This window comes from Abramis brama, assembly GCF_963993115.1.
Source record: "Abramis brama genome assembly, chromosome: 17".
In the NCBI taxonomy this organism is placed as follows: Eukaryota; Metazoa; Chordata; class Actinopteri; order Cypriniformes; family Leuciscidae; genus Abramis; species Abramis brama.
In genome coordinates, this window is record NC_139979.1 from 32379763 (window position 1) to 32401432 (window position 21670).

At 38.2% G+C, this 21670-nt stretch overlaps 1 protein-coding gene across 1 annotated transcript; it reads right to left on the reverse strand.

The window, feature by feature from the left end:
• Positions 1–1807: 1807 nt before the first annotated feature.
• On the reverse strand, positions 1808–21362 carry lin28aa (lin-28 homolog Aa; the record flags this gene model as incomplete). The annotated part of the gene is made up of 3 exons (XM_084088477.1): positions 21082–21362; positions 12908–13092; positions 1808–2018 (listed from the first exon to the last, which is right to left on the reverse strand). Exons 1-3 carry the CDS (start codon positions 21280–21282, stop codon positions 1808–1810), a joined length of 597 nt encoding a protein of 198 aa, XP_083944603.1. The 5' UTR covers positions 21283–21362.
• Between the last annotated feature and the right edge of the window lie 308 nt (positions 21363–21670).

Sequence of the window (21670 nt, forward strand, 5' to 3'; positions counted from 1 at the left end):
TTCATGACAGCTCGAGGGCTAGAAATTTGCAATCGTAATCAATAAATTTCAATTAATCAATTGCAATTGTTTTAATCAATAAAATTACAATAAGACCAGTAACAAACATTAAGAAAATAAATTTAGATTTCATAGCTAGTAAAGAGCTGTGCCATTGCTATGCAAATACTTGATGGAGCTATAGCTGCCGCATGCAAAAAAAAAAAAAAAAAAAGTAAACATGTACACCATTGAGGAAAGAAGTCACAACCAGTATTTTTTCTCACATTCCACTAAATTTATTGGATGACAAAAACCATTGAAAACTTCACATTACATTCAAGAAGCGATTCCCAAGTTCAACATAGTCAAGAACAGCATTAGCACATCTAAATGGTGCAAACCGTTGTATGATACCTTATTTTATTAAATACTATAAAAACAAGAACTGAAATATAATTGCATAAAGGAATGGATTAGATATAACATCAATGTTTCCAGTTTGGAGGAGGAGGAGGAGGCAACCACAGCATTCTAGTTAGGATTTACATTCCCGTTTGATCCACAAATCACAGAAAGTTAATCATGATAGTATGGGACTATAATAAAATAATATCATTCGTATCACTTCGTGTGAAATCATGCTTGATACACTCCCTGAGTTCAGAGTCATGGTTCAACACAGCTAACGTAAAAGGCATTTATAGGTCAAATAGCGACTGAGGATAAAACATAAATCTGTCAGATGAGGCTGATTGCAGTGCCGTCTTTAGTACAGACAGAGAAATCACAATGCTCCACAAATGAAACTGCACAGAGCAAGAAATCAGTGCGATGAAAACAACCGTACGCAAATAAAGCTCATCAGTATCACATGATGGTTGAGGTATTTCGGAAATAATACTGAGAAGCTTGAGGTAGGAGCCGGAGTCTCTTTTACATTGTGGAGAAGATGCAGAACACGTTGCTATAAATAAATACAATAAGTAAAGGATAATAATTGGATTACATAAACAGTATGCATATATCTATATATTAAATATGCTTTAAAGTCTTTCAGCTCCTCCTGTAAAATGGGAGTAAAAGGCTGTTAAATACATTCCAAAACAATACAGGCAAGCTTGAGAACGGAGCCAATGTCTTCAATGGGCAACATTTGTTCAGAAGAATAACTTATTTCTCTCTATCTCTCTCCAAGAAAACCCCTGAGGCCAATTGTCAAAGACAAATAACAAAATATATCGCTCGCAAACATACAGATCAGCAGCATTTAAGACCAGATAGCAAATATCAAGCCGAGATTTGACTGTGGACTGAAGCTTAGAGATAAAAGTGTGATTGATTATTTACTTTCATGTCTAATAGAGCGTGTTATTGTTCTGAAGATAACCACAGATCACTAGTGACAGATCTTGGACACATGTAAAAAGAGCCGCTGGTTTACTAGAGCCACGTCAGCGGTTTTAACATTCATTCGGTCCCTGGTGATCAGGACGGTCTATTGCAAAATTGGCAATTGCCAAAATCCCCAATTCAAACCCACCACCAAAACATTTTCATAAAAGCATCAAGAAATACCAGAAACATTCAAATCAGTCAATCATCTGTAAGAATAAGACGTTTGCACCAATCGCCGACTTCATGAGATATGAGGTAACCACTGCAGAAATACACCAAACACTGTACTGAAATTCCTGAGAGCAGCTCTATTCCTGAGTGTTAGACCGCTAAAAAAAGTGACATTCTTTGCTTTTATAGACCTGAGGAAGTTCCAACAGCAGCATTATGCATTAGTTTTTTCCAGTACAGTGTGATATGATTGGTTTTCTCAGTTGGTGGGTGTTGGGGAATGACTGTGCTCCTCTTCCTCCACTTTGAGGCCCGCAGATGTTCCCTGAGAGCCCTGTGGCGACTGCTGGGCTTTGGCGGGACAGTTGGCAACCATGTGCGCGACACTTTGGCAGAAATGGCATCTTTTGGGTTGGGGAGGCAATTTGCACTCTTTGGCATGATGGTCCAGACCGCCGCAATTGTAACACCTGTGGAAAAATTATAATCGCAAACGTATTAGTGATTAAAAGCAATCCCCATAAGAATAATACTAATTAAAGGGTTAGTTTACCCAAAAATTACATTTCTGTCATTAATTACTCGCCCTCTTGTCGTTCCAAACCTGTAAGACCTTTATTCATCTTCGGAACACAAATTAAGATATTTTTGATGAAATACGAGAGCTTTCTGACAGCATTTTATTGACAGCAACATTATTTCAAATTTAAAGGCCCAGAAAGGTAGTAAAGACATTGTTAAAATAGTCCATGTGACTCCAGTGGTTCGACTATTTTAACGATGTCTTTACTACCTTTCTGGGCCTTGAAATTTGCAATGACGTTGCTGTGTATGGAGGGATCGGAAATAGAGATGCACCGATTACAATTTTCTGGGCCGATTCCGATTTCCGATTTTTCATTAAGTTTGACCTGCCGATACCGATTTTAGCCGATTCCGATTTCATTTTTTCTAACCACTTTACAGCACACACAAATATTTATTTTATATCTTTTCTGTAATAGAACATTTTACAATTTGCATAGTTCACACACATCTAAAGTGCAGTGTTATGGAAGAACCATTTCCTTTTCACATTCAATAACCAATATTTTTTTATATATGTATTTAACAAACTAAACATCTGTATGAAAACAGGGAATGGCAATAAAATAATATATAAATAAAAAATAAAATAATATAGCCTTGCAGTATAAAGATATTTCTCAAAGCACACACACACAGGCCTATTGCAATCACTTGTACAAACTGAATAATAAAACAAGTTTAAATGGGTACATTTTCTATAAATATTAGTCTTCGTTTTCTTTTCTGACATAGCCTACTCTAGTTCTTGTTAAAACACGCAAAGTATGTGCATTTTGGGCACTTTTTTGGTGAAACCCTATTTAGGCTATTTTGTCCATCAAAAGTGTGCTTTCCCTTTAATTGAGCGTGAGCAGTGCAGCAAATGGACTCGGCGCCGAAACACGCGCTTCACTGCTCGCGACGCTCCTGCTTGACGCTCACGCGCTGCTCCTGCTCCCGTTGTGAATGCACTCATTGATTAACATGCACGCCGAAAAAAAATACGCGTTTGCGGTCTGAACGGACGTAATTCACGAGGTTTTCTACATGTGTGTACCGTGTGCACGTGTGATGCTGATGTTGCGCGATGTTAATCATGCGGCGCCCGAGTGCATTTGACCAGCATAAAATCGGCATTTGTCAGACTGACCGGCCGGTCGCCGGTCACGGCCGATCACGTGAAAATCGGCCAATTCCGGTCACCAGCCGATCAATCGGTGCATCTCTAATCGGAAACCTCTCAGATTTCATAAAAAATATCCTAATTTGTGTTCCAAAGATGAATGAAGGTCTTACGGGTTTGGAACGACATGAGAGTAATTAATGACAGAAATTTAATTTTTGGGTGAACTAACCCTTTGGGCCCTATCTTGCACCAGCGCAATTGACTTACACCGACGCATAGGGGTGTAACGGTACACGTATTCGTATTTAACCGTTCGGTACGAGGCTTTCGGTTCGGTGTTCAGTGCGCATTTTCAAACCGAACGGTTCGTTGGATAATTTTTCCTGCCGACCAAAATTTCGTTGTAGGCGGGTCGCGCGTGGCAAGCGCGCTCATAAAGTAAGAGACAACTTTGCCCAACATCAAATGGCAAACGTAATGTAAGCGGAACGAAACTGAGCTGCTTGTTATTGTGTGGTTGAAGGACTGTTTATCAGTTTGGACCAGTGCAGCGCGAGCCGATCGTGATCATGCGACACTGTTACTACACAGCGCTAAGAGATCCAGGAAAGAAAGCATTTGAATTCGCCACTTAAGTAATAACATTTCTGCGAGATCTAGTGAGAAACATTCACATTTCTCTGTTATTAACGGATCAAACAGCGCTGACGTGGAAACCTGGAAGAAACATTGTGCCATGAATGAACTATCCAGTGTCCACAGATCAGCAACATTCACTGGATTTACTGTAGTAACACTAACTGCGACCATGGAAGTTTGGCAGGAATAGTAGGCTATAATGCTTTCAAGTAACATTACGTTGGTTTTATTTTGACATTATGAATAAAATTGCTGCCCTCAAATGTTAATCTGAACTAAAAATAGACCTTTGTTTATAATTACTACAATATTAGTAGGGCTGTAATCAACCAAAGAAAATCTTGGTCAACTAAAGTCCTGAAATTTTCGACTAAAAATCGACTAAAAATGACGTTAGGGAAAAAAAGCGTTAAATTAATTAGCTGCGACTGTGCGCAGTACTTGGTAGCCTTGTTGTCCGCCTAAATGAATTATAAAGAAACATAAAAAACTAGTAGGCTATTTGCAGTATATTAAATCGTTTTTGACGTAATTATTTTGCACTGAAATGAGTCTGACACACGAGTCTGTCGGCTCTGCAGCGTTGCATCACGTGCATCTGCGCGCAATATTATAGCCTATGATTTCCGAAAATAGTACTATGTTGTCAACTAGTGATATCATCACAAGAACTTTTGAGGAATATGCAACATAATTTAGACAATTGTTTTTGTCATATGTATTATAATAACTGACAGACACTATAATTTCATTGCAGCTCGCGCACAGAGCGAGGCTGACCATAGGAGCTCAGCTTCGCGGCTGAGACACGAATAGACTATTAACTTAAAGCTTTTACTCTTAAACACAAAAGGCACGTCCACTATAATAAAAAAGAATGTTTATTAAACAAACCAGATAAAGTAATAATATTCAGCAAACCTAGTAGCCTACTTTCTTCAGTCTGTCTCTCTTCTCCAGTGGGTTGGGCTAATCCAAAAGAAGTGAAAACAAGGGGGTGTTCTGAAGACAGACTGTTACCTGTGAAACAGGGGTGCTCTGAAAACACCCCCATTAGTAATTAATGCGTTCCACCTGATGAATTGAACGCGGCAAAACCATAGACTGTAAAAAAAAATAGTCTATGGTAAAAACTAATGAAATGAACGCGGCAAAAAATCGACCAATCAGAATTTTGGTCGAGCAAGAACGTATCGACCAAATAATCGACTGGGAGATTACAGCCCTAAATATTAGGCTACATTTCATTTTTTTCCAAGGAGCCGTTTTGTTTTATATGCTCCTAAGAAGAGTCAATTATAGCTCCATCATTGCTCAAAGTAAAAAATAAAAAAAATCTCTGCCATTTCTTTCTTTTTGCTGTATCGAAAACGTACTGAACCGTGACACAAGTGTATCGTATTGAACCGAACTGTGAATTTTGTGAACCGTTACACCCCTACTGCATGTATCATTCCTATTTTGCACCCGATGCACAGCGGACTTTTCTCTCCACAGACGCACGTCGGTAAATTAGGGAATGAACTTGCGCTCCCCGGGGCGGTTCAGCGAAAAGAGGAGGCGTGTTCCGGCACAAACGTTCCCTGGTGCTGTTTTGCAGTTTCAGAAAACAATTTCGCCACAGACCAGGAAAAACCTAGTCTAAAGTCAGTGGCCGTTATTCAGAGGTTATTTAGTTACGCCCAAACCACACCTATGAATAATGAAGCTACTTCAGACCAACCCATTTTAGATTTGCGTCGGGCCGGTATAACAGCAACAGCTCCAGAGATCCGCCCACAAAGTTAATTGCGTTTCGCGTTTGATACTTGCGTTTCAGATCGTTACAATAGGGCCCTTTAAGTGAAAGTGACTTACAGAATTCCAAAGCCCTAAAGGGACATGGTGGCGGGAAAAAAAATTGGGATAGAGAAAAAAGTAAAAACGCAAAACATTTGATTTCTTTGCGAGCGAATGCAGAATTTCTAGGGGAACACAAAACAACTGCGAGAGAACACAAAAGCACTGACGTAATTTTCATCACCATGTCCGTTACTTTAAGGGCTCCGTAACTTATTGAACAGTTTGGGGCATATAAAATAGTTAATGAGTGTGTTTCCATGTACAACAAACTTCTGGTGACCATCCAAAAGCAGGCCTTTCTAAAATGTTCATTTTCATGAGATATTGATTTTTGTGTGTGTGTGGCTTTTATGGCTTATATTCATATAGCATGATATAGTGAGAATCTGGAGCTCATATTTGAGGAGGAAAAAAAAGTTTTATTCAGAGGCTCAAACTGAGCAAAAAATACGTAATTTGGTGCAGTTGCTAATATTTATTTGGCCAAAAAATTTTTAATGTTAAATAATCAATAGACAACTTGCATAAAATCATATAAATATCAGCTGTCCCTCTATATCTGACAATAATATGTTGTAGTAAGATAATATCTAAATGCTTGGTTTTAAATCAAAGATCTGTAGTTTTAAAATATAATGCAATACAATACAATGATGATTGAGAGATGAACTAATAAACTTTCCTCAAAAGCCTGATGAATCATCTTTAATGCATTTTAACATGATATAATAAATGATGTATGGATAATCAAGTAAGCCTACAGTACGTTGCTTCAGTCCAGTGTTCATCTTGACATATTACTAACAATATATAAGTTATTCGTTTACTTAATAAAAATCAGAAAAGATTTCACAGCAAAAAGACTGAAGACCTGGGCCCGTATTCATAAAGAATCTTAATGCAAAGAGTAGCTCCTAGTGACAAAATTCTAAGAAAATTCGTAGAAATGTGGGCGTTTACTCTTAAAATTAAAGAAAAACTCCTAGTAAAGAAAAAAGTAATTCAGAAAGCATCTTAACCCTTAAAAGAGGTCTTAAGGTCAAAATTGTTAGGAGCACGGACGAGGACTTTTAAGAGGCTTAAGAGTTTCTTTAGCAGAGGAGAACATGACAGAAAGACGAAGAGGGAGAAGAAATGTGTTGCAGACGATGGATGACAGTGAGTTAATAAGAAGCTATATATTAGATTGTGCAGGGATCATGTTTGTGACAGATCTTTTTAGAGACACGCTAATATCTCCAACACAGCGCAGAAATGCCATAGCGCCTGAAATGAAAGTAATCACTACATTACGATATTTGGCAACTGGGAAAATTCCATGTTTGATACATTAAAACCAACATTCAAACCACCACTTAAATAGACATGCCAGCAATCAGTGTAACTGGAAAGAGTGGAACAATTTTTATCATTCTAAGCAATCAAATACCTTATAGGAAATTAACAGCATGGTAAATAAAAAAAGGATTTATAATACACATATATAATGTGTGTGTGTGTGTGTGAGAGAACGATCAAATAGGAAAAATTACGCATGTAAGTTCAAAGTGAAGGCTTAGAATAGACCCTATACTTAAAATCACTATTTTTTTTCCTTCTTGGACAACCAACCAATCACAGTCTTCAAAAGATTGTGTCATACATAGCAACGGGGTCAACCCCGCCTCCTCACTAAGATAAAAGTTTTTGTATTTTCCTTACTCAGAGTTGCTCTCAGATCGGTCCCGAATCGCTCTTAAGATAAGACTCCTACATAAAAGTTTTTAAGCTAAATTAAGAGTTTTCTGAGAGGATTCTTAGATTCTTTATGAATACGGGCCCTGATGTTTTTACAATTATCCTATAAAGTATGAACTATCAATCAGACAAAAGAAGGCATGTATTTAGAGGCCTTTGCGTATCAAATATGAGGGTTAAAGTTCGCTGAGCTGTGTGAGCACATATTCCAAATTTCCAATGGAAATAAAACGTGGCTCTTTTACTCTAATAAAGTGTATTGTGAAAGTGTTCAATTCATGGCCAGGCTGTCAGAGTTGACACAAGGAGCTCCCGGTGGCATATGGGTGGTTGGTTTGGGCTGGTTTGGGTCATTGATGTCCACTCAGCGGAGGTCATGTGGGCGACTGACCGCAGGGCACAGGGGGTTTACAGGCACTGACCCGAGGCCTTCATCAGCACAGTGTGGCACGGGCCGACAGCCGGCGCCGCGTGCAGAAGCCAATGACGGCCTTTGTTCGGGAAAAGCTGCAGCAGCAACCTATGAACTATGACCTTTTGCAGCCCTAACCCCCAAACACCCCACCCAGTCCCTAAACACATGCAGTTTCCATGGCGATGCTGACCCCTGACCCCTCTCGGGCACCTTCATCTGTTATCAATTAAATAATCTGCGGCGTCTTCTCTACATCCTGAGGTCGAAGCAGGAACTGAGTGTGTAAGACATTCACACTTCATTCTGGCGTGTGAAAAACAAGTGTGATTAATTGTAATGAAAGTGAATATTGTAATCTTCAAATCTTGTAATAATTATGTAATCGTAGTAATACTTTTTCTCTCTCTCTCTCTCTCTCTCTCTATATATATATATATAGTAAATACAATTATTTTGATCTACTCACATACTAAAGCACATGTAAAGTACTTGATTATAATTTTATCTGTAGTGTGTTTAATATTAAATTTAAAGTTAATATATTTTAAATGTATCGAGCCGCCACTTCCTCATTAAAAATATAGTGTACATGTCATACAACTTTCAAAAGAAATTACATTAAAGTATAGTTTAGTTTACTATAAATGCTTGTCAGTAGTACATTCACCTTAACCATATTTTTTAAAGACAATAGAAATAATTACGAAATCAAATATAAAGATGTACGTAAGTCCTACTTAAGAGGGTCAAAAAAGCACTTAATATAAATATAAACTACAATATATTTTCACTTAATTTTAAATAACATGCAATTAAGTGTCTAAAAAAAATCCATTCAGTGCACACTTAAGTATATTCTTTTAAAGTATATTGTTTCTGCAGTAAGCACTCTTTTTAAAAGTATGCTCCTTCTTTTTCACAAGGGCTGCTTCAGTAAAACATGAGGCTAGTCCACTGAGCTGATGAATAATCATGATGGACAGATGTTGGACCTTCTTAAAGGGGCAGCGCGCTCCAGGGACGTATCGAACGCAAGACCGTTATAAAGATCTGCGTGAAGATACTGTCGACGCAGAGTCTTTCACAATAATCAGAATGGACTGACCGCTGGGCCAAATCATACATCTATAACATCCATCTGGAATAAATCCCTCGCTTTATGTATGCAAATGGAATGATTAATAATTCTGAGGCATAATTCTTTTGCAAATTAAATTGAAAACTGGGTGATCATCCTTGTAGCTAAAATTGAAAGTTGCTTTCAGTTGTAAGCATTTTTTATTTTTTTTAACAACCTCAGGATTGGGGGATTTCCATCAGGTATAAATGCATCAGTGACCAGGCGTTTTAACCAGTTATTGATCCGGGTCACATCGACGGCCCTAACCGAGGGCAGAGGTGGAGGAAGGGGGGAGATTACCGAAACACATTTTTTCTTTGAGAGATCACAGAGAGGGACTTCAGGCTCTCCCTTATGAGCTGCTAAAACAAACACACACACTATAGCACTACTCACTGATATTGAAGTGACAACAGGCAAACGTTACCTAAAGGATTAGCTATTTCTACATGTAATATAACATAGTGACTGTTTTTACGTGTGCAATAAATGCTGATAAATATCAAAAATCAGGTCATTGTAAAAAATGTTCCTTTCCATGAGATTTAATTTTTGCTTTTTTCTATTTAAACAGTTTCATTAATTGCATGTGCACATCAAATATGCTGGCAGGGTAGCAATAAAAGGATTCAACGTCAAAGCCAAACCGGCTAGTGGAAAATATTTACGGCCCTGAAATGCCTTCCGAAAAGAAGCAGGGTTTGACAGTAAATGCAAGTCTTAAGGTGTGGTCACATATCTGAATTTTAGCAACATTTTGCAGTCAAACCGGTCCACTGTCAATATTGTAGCGATATATGAAGCACAGCTCGCACAAATGTCACTGCCAAACCAAGCTAATTTTGCCAAATTGAGTGATCAACTTGAACCCATTGCGGCATCTTTCTTAAATCACTTAAATCACTCTAAAGGCACCGAAGAACGAACATGTGTGGCGTAATTTTAAACAAAATACGGCCAAAGCAAAGTTTGTTTTGTGTTTGTTTCGGGAGTTCTGAACTTTCCAGAAAAGTTCGCTCCGGCTGGTAAACTCCATTGCACTGCCATTGGTCCGTGGTGATGATGTAATAGGAAGGTGTGGCTCTGAGGCTCCTCCTTGTTTGATGTGAAAATATTTTACGATTCATTTCTTCTGTTCAGATACAAGTAAAAACATGACTACACTCAGGGCCAAAAATTAACACTTGCCAAATGCAAGTAAAAATCAGTGTTGGCGAGTATGTGAAACAGTGTCAATCGCCAGTTGGCCGGTAACGTTTTTATAAATTCTAGCAATGCAATGTTGTGAGAACATGAACGTGAACAAACGTGAACGATGATCTGGACAGTTGACAGGCCAGTGCAGCATCATCACGAAAGTTTAAGCCTTGCCAACTGAAATATTCAAGATTAAGAAGACGCGAAGGGGAACTCAATTTGTTAAACGATTTGTGGGAAGTTTTCTGTGCGCAAACACCCGAAATGTGCCTCAGACTGCGCACGAATACTGATTTTAACTTTCTTGCGCTTGAAAATGCCCATATTGGCGAGTATCCTCGTAAACATAGTCAGTCATGTCTTAAGTGAATGTAAACAGTTGAGAAAGAAAATGCATGTGTATCAGTATATTGAATCCTGCATGAGGTCTTAAAGTGACAGCAGCCTAATATACAGGCCTACCTGCTGCCGTCTGTGTCCTTAATGTTTATCAAACATCAAAAGACAGAAATATCTCTCACTGCTCTTGACTGAATAACTTTAATAAGGATTAATCTATGTTTAATTTATACAGTGAAGAATATGCAGTGCTAGTTTACATTTTTTTTAGGTTTCTGTACCTGAAAATGTTACATTTTCACTGGTATCTAAAATGTTGGTGTCATAACTGCCTCTGCAAAAACAATGTTATGGCTGGTAAAATGTCTTAAGTCACCGACCACTGGCAAAAAGTTAGTTTTAGGCCCTGACTTCACTGGAGAGCCGCTTTAAAATAGAAACTGAATCTGTACTTCTAATTGAAAGAGACACTGACACTGTTTTTCATGTTTAATACTGTAAAGCTGCTTGATTTGAAGCGATCTACAGTATAAAGTGCTATATAAATAAACATGACGTGTCTTGACCGCTGATTTGCAGAGCTGGTGCAAACATATCCACATCACTATGATCAGATGCTTTCTGAACTGCTGTTTTCTCACCGTTTTCTGCACCATTTAGGGGTAAACAAGATACTAAAGTATACCTTTTAAAATGGCTTTTGTATCACTTTCTCCTGAGACTCAAACCAGGCATCCAAATGGCACAAGACTTAAAATAAAGCAACTGGATTTTTGTTGATAAGAAAGACCCATGTTTCTCAGTAAAGCCCCTTTCACACGGAGATTCCGGAAAATACACGGATAATGTGTCCCGGGATCGTTTGATTTTGGTTCATTCACACTGCCAGTGATTTTCCGGAATCTGTGAGTGCGTTCACACACATCCCGTAAAGACACGTGACGTCAGGATGTGTTGTAGAAGAGCCAGTCTAATCTTCCGCTACGGCTCTTTCCATTGTAGTCGTGAACTTGGTGGATTTTTTTAAGCAGCGTCTTAAGTTTACTGATGATCTGCGCTTTCGATCTCGAGAAACCACGCTCAAGCATTGTTTTCCAGATTCGTCATACACTAACGCATCGCGGTACCGTTCCACGAAGCTGGCGAACGCTCTCAGCTTCAGTGCGGACAGTAAGGAGCTCCTGGTCTCGGCTTCATTCTAGTTTGCAGACATTTTTTCGTTCTTTCTTTGTTGATGACGAATACAAACTTTCTTCTAAGAGCAACAAAATACCCCTTACGGCATCGGTTCCCAACAGGGGGGTCGCGGCCCACAAGGGGGCCTCAGCGAGCTCTGTGGGGGGTCGCCTCATATTTTGAAAAGTTTTGAGCAATAAGCAATTAAATAAAAGTCCTTAACTTTTTTCTGTTCAAAATTTACAACATTTATATAATGAGCGAGTACATCATGAATCCATTTTCCAATCCGTGTTTTTGTCTTATCCTGAACCACTATGGTACACCTATAATAAGTGTTTACATTGGGACTATTTTACACTGGTTCGGATCGCTGCCGCTGCGGAGTAGCCCAGTACCTGCGTGACTCGTCATAGGCGTACACAGAGAGAAGTAGTTCCGGCTACAATGTTTTTCCGAAAGACGCATTATTCTGTTAATAAACGCAAGTTTATTATCGCTCGCTATAGCGCCAAAAGCATCAAAAATAAAGCCTCAAATTGATAAAGCCTCACAAATAACATGCAAGTATTGAGGTCCCAGACAGCAGTCATTTAGTAATAGCCTATATTCTTTTCTTTTTTTACCTACACACCAGTGTGAATATTTTTGTTATTGCATTTCAAATAGGGCCAATTTATTTAAATTACAATTACGTTTTTAAATTACAAAGGGCCTACTGATGTTTTTGTTATTGTATTTTCAATATTATAGGCTATTATTTGTGCATAAACATATCTAGTTATAGTAAACATACCGTTTGTTTGAAAACAACATATTTTGTCATCCTTGCTGCAAGCTTACAAGAGCGATAATATAATTAAATGTGAAGGGGGGCCCTAAAATATTTTCTTGGGAAAAAGGGGGTCTCAGACAAAAAAAGGTTGGGAACCACTGCCTTACGGCATTGGTTACGCGTTCCGAGATTGATCTCGGCAATCTTACTAGGTCCCTAACCCGGTATCAATCCCGGGACGTGTTTGCGTTCACACAGAAGGCACTCTAGCAATTTTACGGCAATTTCCCGGGATCAACACGCTGTGTGAAAGGGGCTTCACAAAGAGGAAAAGGCCCTTTAGCTCACTGCTAAACTCACTGCTGTACAAAGACTGTTTGCAGCTAAATATTTGAATGGTCGTATTGTAGCTCTGAGACGACTCACCTGTCTCCTTTGGCTCGGCGCTTCGGGACGCTCTTGCCTTTGGGTCTCCTCTCACTGCCCACACAGTGAGCTCCTCCAGGACCCGTCACCCGCAGAGACTCGAGACCCTTGGAGGACTTCTTGAACGTGAACTCGACCGCCTCGCCCTCCTTCAGACTGCGGAAACCCTCCATGTGCAGTTTACTCTGAGAAAAGCAGCAAAACATTCTCAGCACTGCCACTACACCAAATCCACATTCATTTAGAAACTAAATTAATTACATGCAGAGGGCAAGAGATTGCTGTAAGCGTCTGGTTTCAGCACTGTGTTTGGTGTTAATGTAGAGGACAGTATTGAAGCACAAAGACCCAGAGAGCACTGCATCCATGATCGCTATTTTTCTGAGGTGTACATAATAAATGTTGTGAAATAATTGCCTAATATCACATTAACACTACTTTAGTGCTGCAAGGATATTGCACAGCACCAAGATCACCAAGAACACCGCTCATCAATGCCAAAATATTGTAACTTTCTGGTTTGCTGTGATTTGGTATCAACACTAATGTTTGCACTGGGGAAGATTTGGGATTTGCATTCTTGGACATTGATTCCTATAGTGTGGTCGATGAACTTTCAACATCATTATCCTTGTCATCGTCGTCTTCATCGTTATCATCAATCAAAAACAGATAAGACTTTCATTTCTATGTTGCTGGTTCTTGAGTGGTAAAACATGTAAGATCTTTTGTGCGTCTATGAAAGGGTTTTGAACGATAAAAAGATGCAATGAATGAGAAGTATTTATTGTTTTCTGCATGTCACAGACTTGTTAAGGTTGGTAATAAACACTTCCAGAGTACCTTAAACAACATACAGTTAGTGATTCCCACCCTATAAAAAACAGATTTATAACTAATTCTTTTGTGAGATTAAGGAAGCAGTTATAATATTTTAGATGACCAATCAAATCAAAGTAGACAGGCACAAATCCTAGCGCAACCCGGCGCTTCAGTAAATGGTCATAAAGTGCGATAAAATGTATGTGGCTAAACTAAACGTCATATTTGACAGCTGTTTTAGGATGGAGATGGCAAACTAAAAACCTTTTGTCTAATTTGCCATTTTGAATTGAAAAAAGGCCTTTATAATTTACATGATTCATGTAATGTAATAAGTAGTAACTGGCAATGTGAGAGGACAAGAAACATGAACAAAGCCGTGTTCATCATATTAGGCATGAGATTAATAATGACGTGCTCGTATTGTAAATACATTTTATAAACTTATTAACCTATAGTGTTCATAGCCTTCAGTAAATTAACTTGGCTAAGAAAATGATTCATAAAACATATAAATGTCAGTTTACTTTCTTCACTGACTGACACAGACAAAAATGAAAAGACTATCAGTCAAAGCTCAGCTTTAGGAGGGAAAGAGACATGGCAAGATAATGAGACTGAGAGAGAAAAAGAAAGAGTAATGGAAATTAGGAGAGAGCATGTATTGACAAATAATCTACTGCCCACTGACGTGGGTTTAAAGCTATTTCTTTTAATCATTTTTTTGTCTTTCAAACGTCTTGAAATGCACATGTAGATCAGAAAAATCTACATTATTTTGGGGGGACCCCCCGAACCCCCCTAACCAGCCCAAATTTGGGACTGCAGTGATTTTAAAACGGCCCTGTGCGTATCTGTACGTGTGATTGTGTGATGTGCATTCTTATGGGATATGAAAGAGAAAGCGACTGATTTATGTGTGAAAAGCCCATGCTTCACCATCCCCCGACCCAGGTTACAGCATTCCTGATACACACACACACATCCCCCCACAGCACACACACACGTCTCACTCACTGACCGCTGGGAAGGATGCTGTGGCAGGGATCCCAAAAAATTCTTCAAATGGTTGCTTGGCTTGAGGGCGAACATGCTCTTGGCAAAGTGTAAATGTAGTACCTGAACTAATTATTTAAAGTCCCCCTGTGGTGAAAATCCAGATTTTAATGTTGTTTATATGTCTATGTGGTGTTTTTAATATGCTTTAAGACAAACCATGTGTAAATTCATAAGTCGACACCATTGCTGAGTATTTTCTCCTTAAAACTGCAGTGAACCAAAGACAGTCTCAAAAACACGCTTTGAAATCGCTGGTGTTTCTGACGTCACAAACTACCTTGTAACCAATCAGATCAACGTGTGATCGTCAACCAGTGGATCTCTGAGCTGAGTGAGTGAGTGGAGGCGGGGCTCATTTGCATATTCATAGAACCGCAAATACTAAATGAAGCAAGGGTGTCGAGTTACATTCAAGCTATTTTTAAAACGATAAAATATGTCATTTTGGTGATCAAAGATGAGTTTTAAGGGATACATTTTACTACAGGGGGACTTTAAAGGAATATAGTGCTGCAAGGATGAAGTATTTTTATAGGCCAAAACCTGGAAACAGCTTCGCATCTTAACACTTCCGCTTCCATCGTCCTGAAGTCAATGGGTGTTTGGTTAAATGCCTGAATACATCAGTAATACCCTCTTGTGATTATTTTAAATCTTTTACTTGTCTATCATGTCTAAATGGACTCTGAGGCTGTCAGGGACATTAAACGTCATTGTGAAATGAGTTTATAGCCTTTATGTTTAGCTTTTTACTTCTGTATTCAGGCTTCAAAATCCAAATAAAAATTGCTCTTTTGCAAAGATTATCATAATGAACAAAAAATTTAAGAATCATAAACTTTTGTTGGTCACAGAGCTTATTTTCTGCAATAATCCATAAGCAAATGCAAAAATCCTATTGGTTTTTTGTTAAAGTCCCCCTGTACTCAATCATTTTATTCCTTAAAAACCCATCTTTGATCGCCAAAATGACATCATGCCTTAAAATAGCTTGAATGTAACTCGACACCCTTGCCTCATTAGTATACGCGGTTCAATGAATATGCAAATGAGCCCCGCCTCCACTCACTCACTCAGCTCAGAGATCCACTGGTTGACGATCACACGTTGATCTGATTGGTTACAAGGTAGTTTGTGACGTCAGAAACACCAGCGATTTCAAAGCGTGTTTTTGAGACTGTCTTTGGTTCACTGCAGTTTTAAGGAGAAAATACTCAGCAATGCTGTCGACTTATGAATTTACACATGGCTTGTCTTAAAGCATATTAAAAACACCACATAGACATATAAACAACATTAAAATCTGGATTTTCACCACAGGACTTTAAGGGAACCAGGGTGATGCAAGCTTATGAGTTGGCCTAAAACAAAAAAATATGTGATCGCTACAGCGCACTATAGTTCAGCCATCATTTACTCACGCTCATTGGATGCCTTACTCTCTTTGATGGTAAATAAAAAATAATAATTCTTAAAGTCGATGTGAATGGAAATTCACCCTTTCTATTTTTTCTATACATGTTCTTATTCTTATTGTCAATTCAACAATTCAATGTTTAATCAAAGTCACAACTCAATCTTCAGAAGTGGCTTGAGAAGGTTTAGAATATATTGCAAGAGTATGGACCACTTTTATGTTCTTTGAAGCTTGAAAGCCTATTGTCATCGCATTCAACAGAGCGAGCAGCGCAGTCCTCAAACAATTCACCTTTTGTGTTCAGTGAAATAAAGGAAATCATACATTTAGAACAACATGAGGTGGGTGAATGATGACTGAAATTTGAAGCCTTTTACAAGTCATATTCATAGATAACCTTTAGGGGTGCACCGATCCGATATTAGGATCGGATATCGGCCGCGATACTGATAAAATAGCTGGATCGGGGATCGGAAAAAATAACAGATCCACGGGCCGATCCAGGTTTTTTTTTTTTTTTGTCGTCGCAGCAGAACCTACGTCATTCAGCTTCACGTGTGTCGCATGCTAGAAGCAACATGGAGCGAGCCAGAGGCCGTTTCTCAATACCAAGTACGCAAACTTCGGACTTGCGTCCGTCCTTGGTAGTTCGGACTTGCCAAGTTCGACTTTGGAGAACGAACTCCCGAGGACGAGAGGATGCGAGTCCGGTTATTCTGCAAATGGAACAGCAGCGCTCTTGATCGCGTCACTCAGCTCGCTCTGGCTACTCCGGTCATCTCTTTATGTATATTTTAGCCAACAATAAAACGAAGTATGTTATAAAACACCACTCTGCCTCTTTTCATTTAAAAAAAAAAAATTAAACATATTAATGGCCACATAAATGTGGTTCAGGCAAACGCGTACATTGATTATCTTTACTGCATATATTTATAACAACACGAAATATAAAACACAACCCTGCTTCTTTTTGTTTTCATTTTTAAAAATATGAAACATAATGATAATTAAAACTGACATTTAAATTTGCCATTGCTAATTAGGTGAGCATTCACAGGTCATGTTTGTGATGGTGGTGTGACACTGCACTACATTACAATGTTTGGTTATTATTATTTGTATGTGTGATCAAGTTGTTGTTCGACCAACTTTTTATTTTTTTATTCTCAGGTACAGCTGCTATGTTGCATTTTAAATTCCTGTTTGCAGGACTTTGCACTTTATATTTTTACATGTTTACAATTTTTGGAAACTGTCAGATTACTATTGTATGTTTGACCAATACACTGTTTTTTTGTTTCCACTGCTACATTTTTTTTTTTTTTACATTTATTTAAAGAAGTTTGATTATATTCTATTTTCGATTTGAATGCACAATTGTTTTTTAAATAAATAAGAATTCAACACATTACATACATCTGTTATTTTGTCTTAGTTATGTTTAGTTAGTAAAGTCTGGTGCCTTTAGTCTCTTCAAGGAAGGTATAAGGTGGAAGGTATACAGTTTATTATTAATTCAACTATAGTATCGGATCGGTATCGGGTATCGACAGATACACAAAGCCCAGGCATCGGTATCGGTATCGGGACTGAAAAAGTCGGATCGGTGCACCCCTAATAACCTTGTAGTTTATTAGAAGTACAAGATATTATAAATCTACCGTCTGCACAGAATGCCACTGCATTCATGCATTAAAGCAAATGCATTGCTGTTCTTCTTAATGTTGCCTTTCAAATTCTTCTGCCACCAACCAATGGCAGCAATGTTTTGTCATACAGTGAATGCTTTACACAACTGCAGACCTTATCGTGTTGATAAACACGACGAGCAGAAGTAGAAGAACAGCTTCTAGTATCTCATGAAACATCTCCGGGTCATATTTTACAAAAAAAAATATATTGCATATGACCAGTGAGGTTGTTAGCATTATTTTCATGACTGTGAAATGCATCTTATATCCCTCTTCCAACTGTCAATAGCTTACAGTTATGCAAAAACAACAACAACAACAACAACACATACATTCTCATTACCGTAATTCAGAAATTATTACATACGTTTGTAAAGTAATATTAGGTGTCCTGAAATGAATTGATAGTCATTTTAATTAAATCATCTTAACAGCCATTGTATCAGGACAGGATGGTTTTTATTATTGTATTACAGTAATGAGAGTGAGCTTTTTTATATTATACTAAGAGAGAATTTAATGACAAAATGCATACAATTTTTATTTTCAGCAGGAAAGATAAAAACATTCAAGCTTCAAGCTGACAGGGTTTTTATATTAAAATTCAAATGAACATAATCGGTTTGTCTATTCCTGGTTAACAAAAGTGTTATTTTCCATGAAACCCCAAATAAATAAAAAGCATGGCCATCGAGCACAAGCATTTATTAGTTAGAGTTTATGCAGCTTAGTTAATTTAGCTGAGAATTAAGAAATCGTCACAGTATTCTAGTTCTCTTGGATATTTTATATAGGATTTTAAGAAATAAGGCAGATAGTTCTGCACATTAAATGTATCAAACACCATCAGTGGATCATTCGGCCTCAGATGACTAGTATTACAGGTCTTCTTAATGATGTGATGTAAACGGCCCCACGAGGATCTGTAGTAGTGCTTGTTTTGAGGAAACGCTGTTGGTTACAACTATGTTGTGACAGATGCGGTGTTCCCTTTCAAGTACGTCCATTGTGTGTGGGGGTCAAAGTGACCGTTAACGTATTTCCCTAGACACGTGTGACCCCCAACCCCCAATTTCCCTTCCTCCCACTGACATCTCACTGACACGCTTCAAAGCCCTTCCTACAGTAAAAACCCTAAGAAGAGAGCATGTCGACTGGATCTGTACTGTATGGACATGGATGGTCCATTAGGTGATGGACAAATCACAAGTAAGCAGGTTTTGACATAATAAGAAGCAAAACGCCACGGATACAGAAAGGATCTGTCACGCTCTTCTTCTTTTGTTTGCGCTCACAAAGACCAGCAGCGGAGTTAATGTTGTGTAGCTGAGGCCAAACGTGTGTGCAGCACGTGGATCATCAATGAATCTGGCCACTGTCGCCTTTGGCTTGCTTAGTTGGGCTTTAAAAGACACCTAACATTCAGTGATATTATCGTGATGACCGCACTGACACTACTGGATGAGAACAAAACTTGAGCTGAATAATGCCACTATCGTCTTCTGTAGAGCTAATTATTGCGGAATTGAACTTGTTTCATAATTGGATAACTTTCCACCATTATTGAACTGAACTGAATCAACACTGAACTGACTTGAGCTGAAAATGACACTATTGTGTTTTTAGAGCTGCTTTACAGCAGAATTTAATTGTCTTGTATTTGATGAAGTTTGCATAATCATTAATTCTGTTATTATTTTCCTGTTTATTACTGTGAAGATGCTTTGAAACAATCTGATCTCTGGGATTTAACTATATAGGGCCTTTAAAATGAAGATGCCAAAAGAAATGTTTGTTAAAAAGCAAAATATTAAGATATCTTTTATATACTTCTTGAGTTACAGGCATGCAAACTTGTGGACTCGGTCAGCATTGGCATAGATTGCTAAAGTCAACATATTTTCACAACTAATAGACCTACCAATTTCTGTGTAATTATAATATAATGATGCTGCCATATTTCTAAAGTCCTTTACCCCCCCATGTAATTTGGCTCCAAATCTCAGGTGAAAATTGTCATTTTTATCCCCTCTACAAAATAGTTGATTACTCAGTCAATATACATCCATTACATTTAATATTTTGACTTTCATCACTATTTATAATATCAAAAATATTAACAAAATCTAAAATTTGAGAAGTTTCTGAAGTTTGGTTGATTTGACATGGAAAACCCCTATATAAATAAAGGTGACTTGACCCGTTGGGTCAGTTCCTACTTTGTCTATGTTTAATGGACATTTCATGTTTTCAAATATTTCTAATGAGTTTATACTCTGTGAAACAAATGTCCATTTAACCTCAATTTTGCATGTGTATAATATCATTAAGTTGTATTCTGTAAATAAAGGTATTGTATAAAACATCTGGCTCTTCCATCAGTTTTGGCCATTGAAAAGCCCAGTCAGCCCCTCGACAGATCCTCAGTTTGCTCACTGACAGGCATGTACAACATGTCGAGTACTACTCTTAATCTGCTGTTCATGGGGACTGTGATATGCTAAATGTGCCGAATAATACTAAATGAAGTTGCACGTTCCTGGTCTGTATGAAGTCACAGCAGCTCTCGGGACACAAATGGCCACCCAGTTGGTCACTCGTACAAAGGGGCTCCTAAATGTTTCTCCACATATCTGTGGCTAATGACTTTATGACAGGAAACAAGATTAAAGGGGTCCTCCTTTAAAGTGCTCTTGCTGACAGGCCAGACTATTGTTTTAAGACATGGCACTTACATGGGAAATGAGAGGTGAGAGAGAAATACTAACCATACCAGGGTGGATCAATGCAATTACTGCAGAAGTTCAAATACTTTGGGCAGTGAATCTGTTTGCCTAGTGTTTGGACAATCAGGAGTGATTGGATTTGCCATTTAAGAGCAGACTAAGACATTTTAGATTTCAGATGTTGGCTTTCCAAAGCATAAAAGGTAATACAACACCCATTGAAATAGAGCTGCAGGGATAACGTATATTTTTTTTATGCCAAAGCCCAGAAAAGAAACACATTTTACCACTTCCGCTTTTTATTGAGGGAACCAGGGTGATGTGAACTAATGGGTTGGTTATTGGTTACTAATGGTTATTGGTAACATTATTATTGGGACCTAAACATTATTATCTATTTGATCTAGCTGATTTAAAACTAAATAACCTGTTGTGCATATGTTTCTCAGCACTTACCTGATGGACAAACACGTCAACTGGAGTTTCTAAAGGCACACCGTCTCGTCTGGTCATAGATAGGAATCCAAAACCCATCCGAACATTGAACCACTTGCATACACCCACACCATGGTAGGACTGAGGGTCTTCCTCGGCGGCCTGCCCCTCCTCCTCCTCGGTTTTCGTACACCCTCCTGCAAAACCATTTACATTTACCATCAGAGGGGAAATAAATGCATGCGGACATGTGTGGGCATGTGAAATTTCTAAATTCGAATATAACAGAAAGAGTGTAAAACAATTGCCCAAAATGACCTAGAAACCATCAGTGGTTGTATAAAAAAAAAAAAAAGACAAATTATTTTAGGCCTGGTTTCACAGACAGATCTTAGATTAAGCCAGGATTAGGCCTTCGTTCAATTAGGGCATTTCAGTAGCTTTTATAAACGTGCCTTAGAAAAAAGAAGAAAAAAAAAACATTACTGGTGTGCATTTTGACACAAAACAATGGCAGTGACATATTGTAAGATTGCTTTCAGTTAAAACAGCTCAAACATCCATTTTAGTCTGGGTCATATTTGCACGTTTACGATTAAAGTGGGTAAAC